The following is an 18,382-nucleotide window of genomic DNA, read 5'->3' on the forward strand; positions in this document are numbered from 1 at the left end:
ATCCAGTTTCCCCAGATCACAATGAGTCCAAATCAACTTGATGTCAATGGTCTTGTCTTTTGAGAGAATGCTCAGTTATACTTTTGTGGTAGAATTGAGAATTGATTTTTCAATTTGAGCCCAGCTGTAATAGCCCTACTTTGGTGGGGATGGGGAAGGGAGGGATAAGAATATGGCAGTTTAAAGGTTAAAAATGAAATCTGAAAAGTAATAATAATGGCTTTGGATAGAATAGTGTCATGGAAGACACCAGGGAAAATGAAGGATAGAAAATAAAGCAGTGCATTGGTGAGAAAAAGGGAAAAAATATTACACTGAGAATTTTTCTTTTCATCAGGCCGATGCACCTGCTCATTTTTCAAGAAAATTGTTGGAGAATCTTACTTCATCTACCCAATAGCCCTATTCTTGCCCCTATAAGATTGTTTTGTTTCCAAAGTCAAAGAATTGGGGGCAGAAAAAAAACACACAGCACTTTCTATTGTGAATATATTTACAGAACATATCACTGTTTCCATTAATCAATTCATACACATTTTGTTCAACTCATCCATTGCAATTGCCCTAAAATGCCGTAGCTTATCTCCCTGTGTTTCCTGTTTCTGTTTCATCTTCTTTATTAACCCTCTGAAGATTATGCTTGGGTATATGCTACCCTATTCATCTTAAATGAATTTGTACCTTATCACGTTGTGGAATCTTTCATCAGTTAGCTCCAAGAATTGTCTTGCTGAGTCTTAGAACTTTTGTACATATACAACGATATCATCTGCAGACAGAGGTTTCACTTCTTCCTTACTTGTCTTGGGTCTTTAATTTCCCTTTCTTGCCTAATATCTCAGGCTAAGAATTTCAGTACATTATTAAATAGGAGCTGTAATAAAGGGTTTCCTTGAAAAATAACCCTTCACCTAGGGAATGCTTTCAGTTTCTAATGTTGGCCATTAGTTTGTATATATGCTCTTTATCATGTTATTGAATTGCCCTTCTATTCTTTTTTGTTGGGGGTGTTTATCCAAAATGGTTGTTGGATTTTGTCAAAGGCTTTTTCCATGACAATATGATCATGTGGCTCTTTTCCTATTGTTTTATTTATGTAGTGCATTACATAGATTGTGCTTATAATGTTTCACCATACTTGCATACTTAGTATGAATCCTACTTGATCATGGCATTTTTATTTATATATTTTGATATGTTGTTAGTTTCTATTGGCTAAAATTATGTTAAGAATTTTCATACATATATTTCATAAAGGATATTGGTCCATACTTTTCTTTTTTGTGTTTTCTATGCTTGGTTTCGTTACCAGGGTTATGTGTAATATATAAAATAAACTTGGAAGTTTACTTTCAGTTTTCATACTTTAGAATAGTTTTAATTTAATTTGTTTCAGCACTTCATGAATGTTTTTTAGAATTTATCAGTGAAACTATGCATAGAAATCTGGTGGGGGCAGGAGGCAGGATAGGGAATATTTTAGTGATTTGATCAATGTCTTCTTTTATTTTGAATATGTTCAAGTTTGCTGCTTCGGTTTGTTAGTTTAGGTAGACAGTATGTTTCTGAAAGCTTCCATTTCTTCTGGTGGTTCAAAGGTGTTAAAGTACAATCCATGAGAGTATTCCGTCCCTATACTTGTGTTTCAGCTGTTCCTGCTTGGTCGCTCCTTTTCCTTTCTGAGCTTTTTGTTGTTGATTTTGTTAATTGTTTCAAAGAGCCAATATCTTGTCTATTTTTGATTGTTTTTCTGTTTTATTTAGTTTTTCCCTAAATATTTATAATTTCTTTTCTTTTGTCTGATGTAGACTCATTGTTCTACTTGCTGGAGATCTTGCGTGGGAGTATTTGCTTTGATACGTTTCTTTTTTGATGTGTGCTTATTGCTATAAATTGCCCTCTGCTCTCTGTTTTTGCTGTTTCCCAAAGGTGTTCATAGAAGTGTTTACTTCCGATTTGATTCGACCATTTTTATTTCATTTTTAAACATCTCTATGACTCAGCAGTTTATAAGATTGCTGTTTAATTCCCAGGTATTTCATTTATTTGTTGATATTCCTATTGTAGATTGCTAATTGTATCAGATGTTTTCAATTTATAGAGGCTTCCTTTGTGTCTTAATCTGGTCTCCTCTGGAGGATGGTTTACTGTGATTTTGGAGGGGGATGTGGTGCTCTGTGTATGATCAGGAGATCAAAGTGGCTCTTTTCCCTCTAGTTATGTTATGTCTTGTTTAGTTTTTCTGTGTCTTAGTTGAAATTGTTGCTGCTTGTTCTGTCCTTCGTTGAAAGTGGTGTGTCAACATCTACTATTATTATAACACTGTCTGTTGCTCTCTTCAATCTGTGAGCGTTAGGGGAATGCATTTTGAGGTTTTCTTATTGGGTACATATAGCTATTATGGCTATATTCACTCATCTTATTGATGTTTTAGTCACTATAAAATGCACTTCTTTGTCTCCTGTCCTGAAGTTTGCCTCAAACATCCATTAAGTAAAAATTAGTATGGTCATTCCTGCCTTTTCTGATTGCTGCTAGTTCAACATATTTTTCCATCCTTTAATTTTTATGATGACTTTTGTCTTTGTATCTAAGGCATGTTTCCTGCAGACAGCACACTGATGGGACCTCTTTTATTATCCATTGTGCTGCAGCATGTCTCTGGACGGGCACATTTAATCCACTTGAATTCACTGTGATTATTGATAGGGATGTATTTACGGCTCTTCTTTTGCTTGCCTTTTTTTTTTGTGAAGCTGCAGATTCCTTTTTTCCACTTTATTTTCTGTGCTGAATTTATTCCTGGGTTTTCTTCAACGTAATTGTTTAAGTATTTACTAAATCTCAAATTTTTTCATCTATTTTATGTTTGAATTTATTAATTTTTGAGGCTTTCTGTAATTAATGTATTTCAAAGATTGAAACTGTCTTTTTCTCTCTTAATATCTACTTGACTTTCTCTGGATTAGAAATTTCTATTACAACAGTATCACTAGTATTTACTTTATAATTATCCTTGTTGCAAATTGATATCTATTTTTAGTCGTGTGGGTTTGTGTTACTTTGGATGTTTCTATATCTGAGTTGACTTTCAGGTGTTGTTGTCATGGCTGTTAATTTTGAATTGCTGTCTACCATTGTAGGTCCTCTGTCCAGAGAATTCCTGTTAGAATTTTAGAGATGGATCTGGATTTTACATATTCTTTAAGTTTATGTTTGTCTAGAAAAATTCTAATTTCATCATCCTACTTGAGGAATAATTTTGCTGAGCATATGATTTTTAGGTGTCTTTTTGTTTTCTTTCAAAATTGCATTTATGTGATTTCACCGCTTTCGTCCCTGCACAATTTCTGTTGAGAAATGAGAGCTTACGGTACTTTGTTCTCCTTTGTAGCTAAATTCTTGTTTGTTTGTGTTTTTTTCTGAGCTGCTTTCAGGATTCTTTCTTTGTTTTTTTCTATTTTGGCAAGTTTAATCATGATAAATGGTGGTGATATTCTTTGGAGGGTCTATTCTGTATGAATTTAGGATTAATACAGTTTCTTGGAATATATCTTCAAGTCTTCCATCATGTCAGGGGAGTTTTCTTCCAACAACTTTTTCCATTATTTTCTCTGTATTTCTTGTTATTTAACCCTTCCTATTCATATATTTCTGGTCACACATAGTTATTCCTCTTATTTATAACCCACATACTTCTATTATTTCCCTCAGGTATTATTATTGTAGCAAGTCAGTATTGAGAGATAAAATCCACACATCACACAAAGCAATAGTTCATTCAAATCAAGAACTGTACCATCATTACCACAATCAATCTTAGAACATTTTCTTCTTCATTGTACTCATTGTTATTAGTTCCTCATTTCCCACAAATGCCTGTGTATTTCTCTAAGGAACCATTAATCCAGGCACTGTATCTATAGATTGAACTATCCCGGATTTCATAAAAGAGAAAAAAACTTTTTAAAGAAAAGAAAAACTAACAATAGCAAAGTCAGACATAAAAACCAAAATTGAAAAGAAAGCAGAAATTTAAAAAAACTAGAACAAACTTAAAATTAATCAAAAGGGAGAACAAATGACAAGGTGCAAAATTTTCACCTAACTGCACCTGAAATAATCGATTTTCCAATGCAATCTGCATCATATCAAGGCTATTCCCATCCCCGGTCTATGATCAGAGGGGATTTATCAGAGTCTTAACACATATTATTACACCTTCATTTTTTTCTGAAACAACTTTAAAATGAGTCAAAAGGGAGATCAAACGATAAAATCTTACATTTTAACCTAACGACATCAGTCATGATCCACTTTATAACGACTGTGTCAGATAATGTGGCTATTCTCATCCCACAATGACCATGAGAGGAGATTCTCCAGAGGCTCAGTCCATGTGTGGACCCTGCAAATGGATTCGGGGCTTCCATGGTCATCCATAGTCTTCTGTAAACCCCGTGCTCACAGTTTAAGCTCTGATACCATTCCCTCCTTCATAACTGGATTATATTATTTACAATCATTGGATTGCATGCTGGTGTGCTTCTTCCATGTGGGCTTAGTTGACACCTTCCTTAGATGGTTGCTTATTTAAAGACAGTTCTTTAAGACCCCAGACACCATTACTTCACATAGCTGGGTACCATCTTGTTTCTTACCAGTGAGAAGAAGAACTGTGTTGGGGTTAACTCTACTCACTACTAGCTAGTCGATTCCAACTTACAGCAATGCTGAAGGAAAAAAGTAGAATTGTCCCTGTGGGTTTCCGAAACTCTTTACAGAAATTGAAAGTCTCACATATCTTCCTCAGGGTAACTGGTAGTTTCAAACTGCTGACCTTGCAGTTAGCAGGCCAACACATGCACAGTACACCACCAGGCACCACTAGTCTTCACTAATTTTCTCGATTTACCCCTAGTTTCTAACATCCATTGCAATGATTATGCATAGATAACATAAAATATTTGATAGGGACGAGTCACTGGTCTTTAAACATGCTAGCACGTGATCTCCAACATTTTTCTGTCTCCAAGACCATAGTTTGCAACACCTGTCCCTTCTCCCTCTCTGTTTCCAACTTTTACATTCTAATCACCAGGAATGATCAATGCGTCTTCACTGCACATTTGGTAAAGTTATTACTGAAGATGCTGATCTAAGTCTTTATCACTAGTTTTTATGGTTGGTGTATAAATTTGAGTAATCTTTGTATTGATTGGATTTCCCTGAAGGTGGATAGATATAATCCAATCACAGACAGCATTGGAAGGAAGAAGCTCAATCTGCATTGAAATAATTAGACCAAACAAGGCTCTAATAATTAATGCAATAACAATTGGTATGTTTCAACAAGTTGGTGAAGCACTGGAATAACATTTGTCTAGGTCAGGAAATTTAGAAGACAGCTACTTGGTCAAGTGACAGGAAGACATCCATATTTGTAATTCTGAAGAAAGGTGACATAATAGAGTGCTAAAATTATGAAACAATATCATTGATATTATATGCAAGTAATTTTTTTTCTGATCATCCAACAATAGTTGCAGCAATACATTGACAGGGGGCTGCCAGATGTTCAAGCCAGATTCAGAACAGGACACAGAAGAAGGAATATCATTGCTGTTGTCAGATGGATCTTGGCTGAAAGGAGAGAATACCAGAGAGATGTTTACTTGTATTTTATTGACTATGCCAAGGCATTCGGCTGTGTGGGTTGTAACAAAACATGTATAACCTTGAGAAAAATGGGAATTCCAGAACATGTCATTGTGTTTATATGAAAATTGTATGTGGATCAAGGGGTAGTTGTGAGAACAGAACAAGGAAATAATGCATGGTTTAAAAATCAGGAAAGGAGGGGGTGGAGGAAGGGTGGTTTGGAAAAGGGGAACAGATTACAAGGATCTACATGTGACCTCCTCCCTGGGAGACAAACAACAGAAAAGTGGGTGAAGGGAGACGTCAGACAGGGCAAGATAGGACAAAATAATAATTTATAAATTATCAAGAGTTCATGAGGGAGGGGTAAGCAGGAAGGGAGCAGAAAAAATGAGGAGTTGATGCCAGGGGCTTAGGTGGAGAGCAAATGTTTTGAGAATGATGAGGGCAATGAATGTACAAATGTGCTTTACACAATCGATGTATGTATGGATTGTGATAAGAGTTGTATGAGCCCCTAATAAAATGATTAAATTTTAAAAACCAGGAAAGGTGTGCATCAGAGTTACATCCTCTCACCATTCTTATTCAATCTGTATGATGAACAAACTATCAGAGAATATAGATTATATGAAGAAGAATGTGGCATCAGGATTGGAGGAAGACATTAACCACCTGAGATATGCAGGTGACACAATCTTGCTTGCTGAGAGTGAGAAGAACCTGAAACACTTGCTGATGAAGATCAAGGATTGTGATCTTCAGTACGGAGTACGATGCCATATAAAGGAAACAAAATCTTCACAACTGGACCAAGAGTTTCAATCACAATTAATGGAGAAAAAGTTGAAGTTGTGAAGGATTTTTTCTTGCTTGAATCCACAACCAGTGCTCATTCATGGAAACAGCAGTCAAAATATCAAAAGATGAGTTACCTTAGGAAAATCTTCCATACAAGAATTTGTTTAGAGTATTGAAAACAAAGATTTTACGTTGAAAACTAAGGCGCATCTGACCCAAGCCTTAATATTTCCAATTTATTTATGTGCATGTCAAAGTTGGACATTAATTAAGGAATGTCAAAGAAAAATCTATAAATTTGGAGGTTGTTGCTGGTAAAGAATATTGAAAGTACCATAGATTGCTGTAAAGGAAAACTGGGGTGTCTTAGAAGTACGACCCTAGTGCTATGGGTTAGAACGAACTCAATGCCACTGAACAACAGCAACAATACAAGGGAGAAAGGCTCAGTATTCCTTTGTTTAACAGGGCAGGTTACAAAACTCTTTTAGGTCTGCTAATAAATGCCCTAAGGGACAAACTACTCTGCAGCAAGCCTCAACGTGAAGGCATTAAGCTCAAGCTCTGTAAATGAACAAACCCAGTTAATTGCTCAGAGGCAACCCACTCGACAAGCCAACCTCCTCCCCATAACACTCAGCTTGACTTGCTCTGAGGGCTGGGAAATCCACTGTTCTGTTTCATGTTCTGCCCACTGGTTCTGCAGCCCCTCTGATGGCATAATTGTCTTCTAGACCCAAGAGGTTCACTGTGCAGGAATCCTGGGGCATAGGACATGCTTCCCTTTTGACTCTAGCTGGTAGAAAGATTTCCCTCTCCTGCTTCTCAGAGTTCTCATTTTTTACCCAGTAGGAAGGAGCCCTAGTGACACAGCGGTTTCTCAATGGGAAGCTATCTTCAAGGTCAGCATTTGGAAACCACCAGATGTTCCAGAGGTTTTCTACTCCCATTAAGGGTTAAAGTCTCAGATACAGGGGCAGGTTTACGCCACCCTCTATGGTTGACTCAATGACAGTGAGTTTGGTCTTGGTTTGGGTATCTAATGGGTGTTTATTTAATATTTGTGAGATGGATGAGTAGAAAAATGTACTGAAATTAAAATGTTGGTGTTATTGTAACTTGATTAAAATAAATGATGACCCGGCATCCCAAGCTGTTTAGCTGATTGGTTTAATTGCTCTCCTGCCCAGTTCATTTCGTCAAGAATCCATGATGACACATAATTTAGTATTCTAGTATATTGTTGCATATGGGAGAGAGGGAGAGTAAGTGAAACCGTTGCTCGTTTTCAGGTTCGTGTTGAACTGGTAAAACTATAAGTGCTTTGATATTTTATTATTTTTATTTTGATAATCAGTTTCTTCACTATTTCATTTTAGTTTTGAATTATTTACAGTCTAAGGAAAAGATGGCATTTATTCTTATATGGTAAGTCAAATAAAAGAAGATAATGTGGAGAAATCAATACAAAATAATAATTTTTTACATAAAAAATACATATAGTTTACTTGTTTTGTTGAAAACACAGATCAGAATTAACAGCTGAACATAGCATATATTCTTTTATCATTAAATTAAATACAAAGGACAATTTTATGATTGAAACAAGAAAACAGGCTATTGACTACAAAAGTGATTACTAAGAAGTATGTGTTTTAGTAACAACAAACCATAATATGACTAGTTCTTCGCATTTTAAATATTTATATATGAACTGCAGTTGTGCATCATGGTGGATAAGAATACAGTACTTGAGGGTGGGGAGCTGAAAGAGTCATGGACAGTGACTAGAATAGGTTTGTTGAAACATACGTTTGGATAAAGTTTCATCCAGAAATAAAGCAGTATTTCAAAGTATGGAAGGCTTTGAAAATGACTAAAGGAATAAGCAAGCCCAGTATTTAAGAAATATTCCTATGCATTTCTAAAAGTGTGTTCTTGAATGCTACCAAGCAGCTCACCAAAAAGTGATACGGAGTGAAAGAAAAAGCATGAGATGATACAGATAGCGCCACACACTTATACACTGGCAACTAGGCAGTCTCTCTGACCTCCGTTCTTTTTTTTGCAAAATGTCTTTATACTACTTGGAATTATGTCTTAGAACTAAGGTATTCCTGATACCAACTTTAGAATACAACATATAGCAAACATATACCTAATACATTTTTGTTTCATGGATAGATAAAATATAAATTACACATAATTATTCAGAAAATCAGATTACCTTTAATGTATAGATTATCTTCCCGATTCAAATAATATCATATACAGCAAAAATTGCCTAGACCTTGGAAAAGATTATGCCCTGTAAGTAAAGGAGTGTATAAAAGATCTGTAGTATTCCTTAATTTCAAATAGCTGGCATACTCTATTATTTATATTAGATGCATAGTCCTTTTGAGAATCACAAAGCGCATTATAGCTAATGCTGTACGTCCCATATACTTCAATATCTACATGTGAGAGAATATATATATATGGAGAGAGGGCACCATTTGTCTGTTAGTTTGTAGCACTCTGGTGGCTTTTGTGTTGCTGCAATGCTGAGAGTGATGCCACTGATATTTCAAATGCCAGCAGGGTCACCCATGGTGATCCAATCTCAGCAGAGCTTCCACACTAAGAAGAAACTATAAAGAAGAAATAGACTGTCAACTTCGGGGGAATTAGCTGCTGAAAACCTTCTAGATAGTATTGGAAGAAGCAGGGTCAGATACAAAAAGACTAATGGATAGAAACAGTGAGCTCTTCAGGTCAGAAGGTGCTCAAAAAATGACCACAGAAGAAGTGCCTTTCCAAAGTGGAGTTTAGCACAATGATGTGAGTGGAATAAAGCTTGTGAGAGTAGTCTTTGCAACCTTCATTTGCTGATGGGTCATGATTCACACTGATAATAAGCAGCTGGGAAATCTACTAGTAATCAGAAACTGGAACACACAAATTATAAATCAAGGAAAGTTGAAAGTCATCAAAGATGAAAGAGAATGCATAAAGATTGAGATCCTACGTATTAGTGAACTAAAATGTAGTGCTATTGACCACGTGAATCTGAAAACCCTATGCTTCAGTATACAATCAACAGTAATGGCATTGTATTCATCACCAAATAGGATATTCTAAGATATATCTTGAAGCACAATGCTGTCTGTGATAGGATTGTATCTACCAACATACCAGGAAATCCCAACAATACAATTATTATTCAAGCATTTGTGTGAATGACTAAAAATAGTGATGAAGAAACTGAAGAATTCTACCCACAACTTCATGCAGAATTCGATCAAACATGCAATCAAGCTGTATGGATAATTATGGTAGGTTGGAAGATAAGAAAAAAATAGGAAGAAATATAAATTATAATTTAGATTCGGTGATTAAGCTGGAGATTACATGATCGAATTTCGCTAGACCAATGACATGTTCATAGCAAATACCCCTTTTCACCAAGAGAAACAATGATTACACATGGACTTCTCCAGATAGAATACACAAAAATCAAATTGACTATATCTGTGTGTCAGTCTGGGTCCTTTAGAGAAGCAAATCCGCCGAAACACATGAATAGAAGAAAGTTTTCTATAAAGGGTAAAGTGCACATCAAGAAAACATCCCAAGCCAGTGCTGCCCAAGCCCACAAGTCCCACATTGACCCATTAACCCATTTGTCTGACATCAATCCACAACATCGTCCTCCATCTCACAAAACAGACACAATGATGCGGACTGCAGGAGGAAAGCCGAGTCAGTGAATCTCAGCACTGGCAGGGGTCTCCACATGGGAAGCTCCAGCTCCCAGGGCTGCATTGCGGGAGGTTCATGTGGCTTCTCCTCAGGGATGTCTTGCAGGAAGTGAGTCCTGTCAGCTAAAGCAGAGAACTGGCTAAGGCAGCTGCACCCTGGTCCGACCATCACAAAGCAAGAGACCAGAGAACTCGAAAGGTGAGGCTCATTGAGCCATTTATCCCTCTGCCCTTCAACTAACCCAACATGTGTTTATTGGCCAGGTTGGCACAAAAAAACGAACTACCTAATCTGTGCAAAGAGACAATGGAGGAACTCAATATCAGCAGCTAAAACCAGGTTAGGGGATGACTGTGGCTCACAGCACCAATTGCTCATATGAAAGTTCAGGTTGAACCTGAAGAAAATTAAAACAAGTCCATAAGAGTCAAAATACAAACTTGAATTTATCACACTGGAATTTCAAGAACAGATTTGCTGCATTTAACACGAATGGCCGAAGACCTGTTTAGTTGTGGAAGGACACCAAGAACATCATTTATGAAGTGAGCCGAAGTAAATAAATGGATAGATAAATAAATAAAAGGCAGGAAAGAAAGAAAAGATCAAAGTGAATGTCAGGAGAGACTCTGAGACTTGCTCTCAATTGTAGAGTAGCTAAAGCCCGTGGAAGAATGCTGAAGTCAATCCGCTGAACAGACCATTTTAAAATGCAGCTTGAGAGGACAAAACATTACAGTGAAATGTGCAAAGACTAGCGTAACCAAACCAACAAAGGCCTAAAGGCTTCAGCACATCTCAAACTGAAAAAAGGCAAGCCAAGAGTTGCAATATTGAAAAATTAAATGGGAAAAATATTAAATGATACAGGAAGCATCAAAAGATGGAAAGAATGCACAGTCTCTACATCTGCCCCCCCCCAAAACTATGCAGTATTCCATTTGTGGCTGTAGCACATGAGCAAGAGCCCACGGCACTGAAGGAAAATATTCAAGCTGTGCTGAAAGTATTAGTCCAAAGCAAGGCTCCAGGAATTGATGGTGAAGGATTGAAGTGTTTCAACAAGCTGAAGTGCTGTAAGCACTCACTCCTGTGTGCCATGGAATTGCTCACAGGTGAATTTTATCACAGGTGTATCTTCCCCCACCTTCTTACATGCAGTGAAAGGTCTTTGGTAGGAGTCAGTGATTTGGGCTGGAAGACGCTCATGAAATAATTCTCTGCCCTCACAACGCATAGATGAGCGATGAGAGGTTTTGTGCAGGATGTAGGCTTGCAGTGTGGTGACTACAGGAAGTTGGACTTGCTGATTAGTGGAAGTGGAGCTCAGTGCCTTTGGACTGAGGTTTCCTGGAGTGCCTCTGGGTGCTTGATTCAGGCTGGGTTTTCGGGACCACGGAGTTTGATTGAGTTGAATGCCTTCAGTTTAAGGCTTACAGCAGGGTAGCATGCCCCATTGGGCATTTATTATCAGACCTGAAACGTGTAATAGGTCAGGCAAACAAGTCCACTGACCATTTCTCACTGAGATTACAACTTGTAAGTTTCCTTTTTTAAAAATGAACAGTTTTATGGGGATATAATCCAAATATCACATAATTCAATAGTTCGATCCTATCAAGAAGAGTTGTACAATTATTACCACAATCAATTATAGTACATTTTATCTGTTGTATAATCAAGAATTTTTTGTTTGTTTGTTTTTGGTGTGTGTAGGTGTGTGTGTGTGTAGGTGTAGCCATTGCAATGGGTATTAGAAACCAGAGAGGTAAATTAGAGAACATTAATTAAGACAACAAATGCATGTGAAAGTTGGACCTTGAATAAGAATGACCAAAAAAGATTCGATGCATCTGAATTATGGTGCTATAGAACATTAAAGGTACCACGAACTGCTTGGAAGAAGTTTAGTTAGAATGCTCCTTGGAGGCACGGGTGGTGATAACTTTAGCTCATGTCCTTTGGACATGTTGTCAGGAGAAAGCAGTCGCTGGATAAGAACATCCTGCTTGGTAAAGAAGAGAAGCAGAAAACAAGAGGAAAGTCCTGAACAAGAGGAGCTGACCCAGTGGTTACAGCAATGGGCTCAAACATACCAATTCTGGGGATAGCGCAGGATTTGCCAGTGCTTCCTTATGCTGTAGGTTGGGTAAGTATGAGTTAGAACTAACTAGATAATGCCCATTTTGGGTAGAAGCAACCTTACCAAGTCATTGATGTGCATCTCTCGAGCTATTTTAGATATTATCAACTGCATCTGCAATGCGACCGTGCCCATTTTGATCGTTATCAGTATGATTGGATTAAGGGTTCCCACTTCGGCACACCTTCCTTAATATTTTATATCAGGAGATTTTTGTTTTGTGCCAGAATGGACATAAGACATTGTTTACTAATGTTTGAAGTTAAATTTATCTCATTGGGAATATTGAGCATTTTAAATATTTTGGTTGTGATTACTCACCCATAATTTATCTTTTTATATTCATAGCCCATTAAAAATCAAACAGGTTTTTTAATTTAATTTTTATATTAAAAGACAAACTTGTCTTTTAATTCCTACATTAGTGTTATTTAAGACAATTATGGGTATCACTTCTTCATATGTCAAACATGTTGGAAATATTTTCTCCAGGTCTATAGTTTGTCACCAACTTTGAATAAAAGAATTTCAGAACATTTCTTATGGCCAGACAAGAAAGCCACAACTTGATTATGTTTACCAATACAGCTACAAATAAATATTAACACTACAAAGTTTGATGAACTACAGGGTGTCAAGGGATATATGTACACAATAATATTGGTTTTGTACAATTTAATACATATACACAAAAATATTATTTATGATTGATAAACAAGTACATATTCAGTAGAAAGACAAGACACAGTTGAGAAAGTTTCTTACTAACTTGGGGAGGCTGTTATGGAAAATGAGTTAGGGTGATTTCAATCACCAGAGAGGCTGCTCCAATGCCCCTACCAAAGGAAATATGCATATGGGGGCACCTGAAGCAAGAGGGTGACCTGTGAACATGTGCTTTATCCAGCTGCGATGTGTTATTATTTGCACTTTTGTGGATGCTCAGTGATGTAGTAAACACATATTTTTAAAAATTCAGAGTGCAACAAAACATCTGGTCCATAGTTAATATACTATCAAATTCCAAAATTATTTTGTAAAGGAAGAAATTAAAATACAGGGTGAGGGAAGGAAATGTCTTTTTATTCCATTTTTTTTTCATAAAATTTTAAAAGACCCCTTATAGTAAATGTTACCCCAATCCAGTACCCATGATTTTACTTCATTTAATTGGTTTTTTGCCTTGACTTCCTTGAACATATATTACTAGTGTTCCATAGAATACCCTTTGACTGGTAAATATTTTGTGACTAAAAATGGGCTAAAAAATAGCTGCCGTTATTGTCAAAATCAGTGGCTTTGGTAAGAACATACAGAACCTGGATGTCTGACCATTTTCAAGGAGGAAAATGGATTAGTAACTAATTCAGACAACTTGTGTCCTTAACATCACCTCAGCATCAGCATCATCTCTCCAAGGGACCTTGTAGGGGAGTTATTACTGGAGGTAGCTTGAACTTTTTCAGTAAGACATGCCAGATACTTTTGTTATTCCTCCTTGAAAATTATTGCTCTACAAGGGGATCAATAGCTATTTTTAAATAAAGTTTTCCTTTAGAAGGTTTCTTTGTCCAACTATTTTGAATGAACTGATTTTCTTTCCCAAACAATAAACGACCTTACTATTTAAATGAATGGAATTTTAACATGCAATTTGTGGATGTATTTTATTTACTCCTAAAGCTAGAGTGGTTTAAAAATAAACATTATAGTGCATAGGGCATTGCTCTAAAGAACTCATAATTTGCCATTCTAGAATATATATAAACTCCATTTTAATGTGGCTGAGATGTTCCTAAGTTATTCTGCAATGAAAGCAGGTGCTGAGACTAATCATATCTATGGAAATTTGTAATATAAAAATGCATTCATACATTATATTTTCAGATGAGAAGCTAGCATGTTTCCTACATCTGTGCCATCCAACAGCCGACAGGGTAACAGTTACTGTTCCCATTTTACAAAGTCTTAGAGAAGTTCAATGCCAGGGGATCACAGAACATGTGACGGATAGAGCTGAATCGACATCCAGGATAGAAAAGTCCAAGTTTAACACACCCTTACATGAATAAGAAAATTGAAGGTCCAAGCATTGAACAGCTTCACTTTGAAATATTGCTTCGTCGGACACTCATATCCTTCTTACATGAATTGGGGATCATAAATATTATTCCTCTTACACTCTTTGAAAACACCAGACGATACCCATGCAAAACATCTAGCACAGTATCTGGCATGCCGTGAGTGGATATTGTTTTTAACATTTCAACTTATTGTTCAAGAAAGATAACCTCATCTTGATCCAAAACAATACTCAGTTGAACAATAAAGTGACAATACATTGTTCTATACCTACATATTCTTTTGATAAAGATGCTTGCAGAATAATTGGCCTCTTAAAGGAAAATATTTGAGTAATATTCAAAATTTCCCCTCGGAATGCAACCAAGTAAAAGTGGTCACAGATACAGGACCAGGAAAACGTGTTTCCTTTTGAGCCTTCATCCAGAGGATAATGTAAAGGGTTGGCAATTAAAAAGGGATGTTGTGACCATTACTTGTAACTGCCAGCTAGAGTGGACACTGAAATCAGACACTGAAAATAGATTCCAGACTAAAGAAGCATTTTAAGAGAATTTTCCTCGTTGTGTCTCAAACCTATACAAAACACAAAGCAAACTCCATGCCATCTAGTCAATTCTGACTCACAGTGACCGAGTTAAACTGCCTCTGTGGTTTCCAAGATTGTAACTCTTTATGGGAGTGAAAGTCCAAACATGTTGTTGAAATCAATGAGACAGTGGCAACCGTAGTGACCTTCTTAGAAGACTGGGGCAGTCCTAAGACCATCATTCATTGAGTGGGGGACAGGTCATGAATAGTCTAATGAATGGATAGTCTAGGAAACTCTCAATTTCCTATTTCTTTTCCATAACTTACCTTAATAAATGTCAAGATAATGTCATGTAGATGTATGTGTCTTAATCACAATGTTTCAGAGAGAACATTTTCATTTTTGTTTGATAAAATTAGTCTTTCTGTGTTGTGTATATGTACATCTAAGCATGCATAACATAGTCAATGCAATACTCGAAGTTAGGATACAAACTCTTCTTAATATATTGTTATAGTTTTATTTTGAGTGTTCTAGGGGGACCCACATTACTTCTTTGAGCTAAGAGAACAATGCTATTTAAAATCTAAGAATGACTGAATACAATAAACCATCAATACCTGGCGTCCAGTGGAAGTTGATGCAAAACGACTGCATTTTAATGAATAAGGAACATGTCCTTTCAAAGTTACTTGCAAACACAAGGAGCTACCAATTAAAACATGTATTGTAGTGTCGGCCATACAGTGAATGGATATTATTTTTAGCATTCCAATTTTTCTGATGGATGTATATTATTTGACATTAATATTTCAAAGAACAAGAGCATAAAGCAGTCATACATTGGAGTTCTTGTGTGTGTTGATTGGTTTACCTGAACATGAGCATAGGTTAGGGTTGACTTTACTGGTGGCATCTTATACATGCTTACCTGGCATATCATAGACAGCCAATGCATATTTACAGAATGAATGAGTGAGTGAGTCCTGAAATCATTGCATAAAATGGAAATAAAAAAGATATTCCACATTTAAGAAAATCAAAGGGAAGTTGGGCATGTTGACCTACCTGGCAGATTTAGATGAGTTTCAAACCTTAATGGAACCTCGTTCTGCAAATTGCCATTCACAACCTACCGATGATTACACAATAAAAATACGTTCTTGAAAATGTGATTGTGTGAGTCAGAACTGGAAAAGTCATTCTGGTTGACCTAATCTGTAGTCAACCTAAATTAATTCCAATTATATATTTTCCTCAAAAATATATTTTCCTCAAATGCCATTTGTTATGAGATCTGAGGGAAGCTCAAACAAGGCAATGTTCAGCAGCATTGCTGGATTCTTTGAAGACTAGTGGTGCATAATCAGGAAGCATGACACATACCTTTACTAACCCTACCAGTCATGAACAGGAACGTGAGAACCATCTTAGAATACAGGATCTCGGTGGCTTAAGAATTGCTGGTTATTGATTTTATTGTACAAGAATTACAGAAATAGACATAGGAATCCAAAGGTATTGGCTAAGTTAGATCTCAGTAACCGATCTGATCCTGAATTTAACATTCCTCAAAGGTACTTGGCGTCATCTAAACTTTGTACCCCACGTCTTCCCAGTACTGATTCTACTCCTACCTCTGAAAACAGGGTCCTTTCTGCCACTGACTCTTCTGCCTTTTTCTTTCAGGCCCTGCTGCAAAAAAGAAGTATGTCAGTTATAATAACCTGGTTATCTAACCCATTCCATCTGATGGAGCCATGGAGGAGGAAGACCTTCAGCTTTCTGTCACCCTACCTGGCATAGGACTCTTTTGGTCCTGCCCACTCACCATCACCAGAGGAGCTTCACCAGTGGGCAGTTCCTGGAGACCAATGATAGAGGATCCAAGTGTCCTACACAGCTGCTTTATGAAATATCCTTACTTTATCTTGGCTTAATAAGTCAGTGGCATCAGCACTGCCAAACCGGCTGCAATTTTGGACCTTCCCTACAAATGGGAATGTTGAGACTTAAGTCCCACCTAGGCTTTTGGGGGTGAACTACCAGCGAGCCACCGTGACCGTTTTGGGGCTGACCCGTCTTTCTATGTATGTACTTCCAGGCTGCAAGGTTTTGAAATTTTTCTGTACAGTTTGTGAAAACTTTTGCATTTTGCCATCTGGTGCCACACCTTGGTTCACTGTTTGTTTTCGAATGCCCTGTTTTCATATAGCACTATTCTCCAGATGATGGCATATTTGGGAAAAACCATTTAAAAAAAAATAAATAAAAATTTAAAAATATCTTGGTATAGGAAAGCAAATCAAAATACACACGCCTGTATACCTCTGTGTAATTATGAGTATAGTATCATTGAAGATCATGTTATTTTTTTTAAAGATAAAACAGATATTTAAAGACCAAAAACTGTGCTGAGGAAGTTCGTCCCACCTATCTTTGGTCGACAAATGACAGACTACAAGAAAGGAAGGTACTGGCTGAACTGAAAAGAGGTCTTGATCTTTGGAATGCATGCCTGTAATGTATTTCACAGTACATGTTAATAATTTATGTTCAATATTTGTGTTTGTGTTTTCCTTTGTTATTTTAATTAGGGTATATGAATATGTTGCAATAATTTTGGTAATTATTAAGCTATCTGAAGAAAAGAATATGGATTTTTCATGTCTTGAGGTTTTGTTCATGCCCCTTACGACTGACCGGTGTGATAAGGACTTAAAAACAAAAACAAACAAAAAAATACAAAGCATGTATGTTTTCTACTGTTTGTAATTAAGTACTTTCGTTAATCTTGCTGCTTATGTGCCAATTTAGTGGAGATTAAAAAAAAAAGCCCCTGCTGAGAATTTTGCCCTTTCCATTCTCTTTCGATTCTGTGATATTGTCCAAGAATATATCAATAAAATACTTTGTTTAAATTTTTTATTTTCTGTAATAAATACTTTCCGTTGTTTCCCCCCTTTCAAGTTACAAAGTATTTCATAAAGCCCTGGATTAGGGAACAACGTCCCAAACTAAACTTGTTAAAACCAGATGCTTTATCAAGCAGCCACAGCCTCTCAGTTGTCCCTAGTCAGTGTGAACGATTAGCACACTCCTTTCCTAATTGGAAGGTCAAGAACTCAAGGCCATGTAGAAGTTCCTGGGGAAAGGACTTACTTCCTTTAAAAAGTAGCCATTGGAATGCTATGGAATAAGGCGCCACCACATAACACATGTGGATTCACCAGGAGTCAGGATCAACTCAGCACCAACTGCTGTGGGGTGTGTAACTATATCTGGCATATATATGATAAACTCAGCCATGTTAAAGTTTCCTCCTAGAAAAAGACCTTTCTGTTCACACGGCCCAACCCAAACAAAAAACCCACTGTCATAGTCATTGGGCTCAAAGTGACCCTGATAGGGCAGGGTAG

General features: G+C 36.7%; 1 protein-coding gene across 1 annotated transcript in view; it reads left to right on the forward strand.

The window, feature by feature from the left end:
* Positions 1–17,813, forward strand: part of GRM7 (glutamate metabotropic receptor 7) — a 1,162,681-nt gene extending 1,144,868 nt beyond the window's left edge. The window contains exon 10 of the mRNA XM_075553170.1: positions 16,653–17,813. Within this exon, the coding sequence (XP_075409285.1) occupies positions 16,653–16,702 (50 nt within the window). The 3' untranslated portion in view covers positions 16,703–17,813. The remainder of the gene's footprint in view (positions 1–16,652) is intronic.
* The last annotated feature ends 569 nt before the right edge of the window (positions 17,814–18,382 follow it).

This window comes from Tenrec ecaudatus, chromosome 6, assembly GCF_050624435.1.
Source record: "Tenrec ecaudatus isolate mTenEca1 chromosome 6, mTenEca1.hap1, whole genome shotgun sequence".
Taxonomy (NCBI): Eukaryota; Metazoa; Chordata; class Mammalia; order Afrosoricida; family Tenrecidae; genus Tenrec; species Tenrec ecaudatus.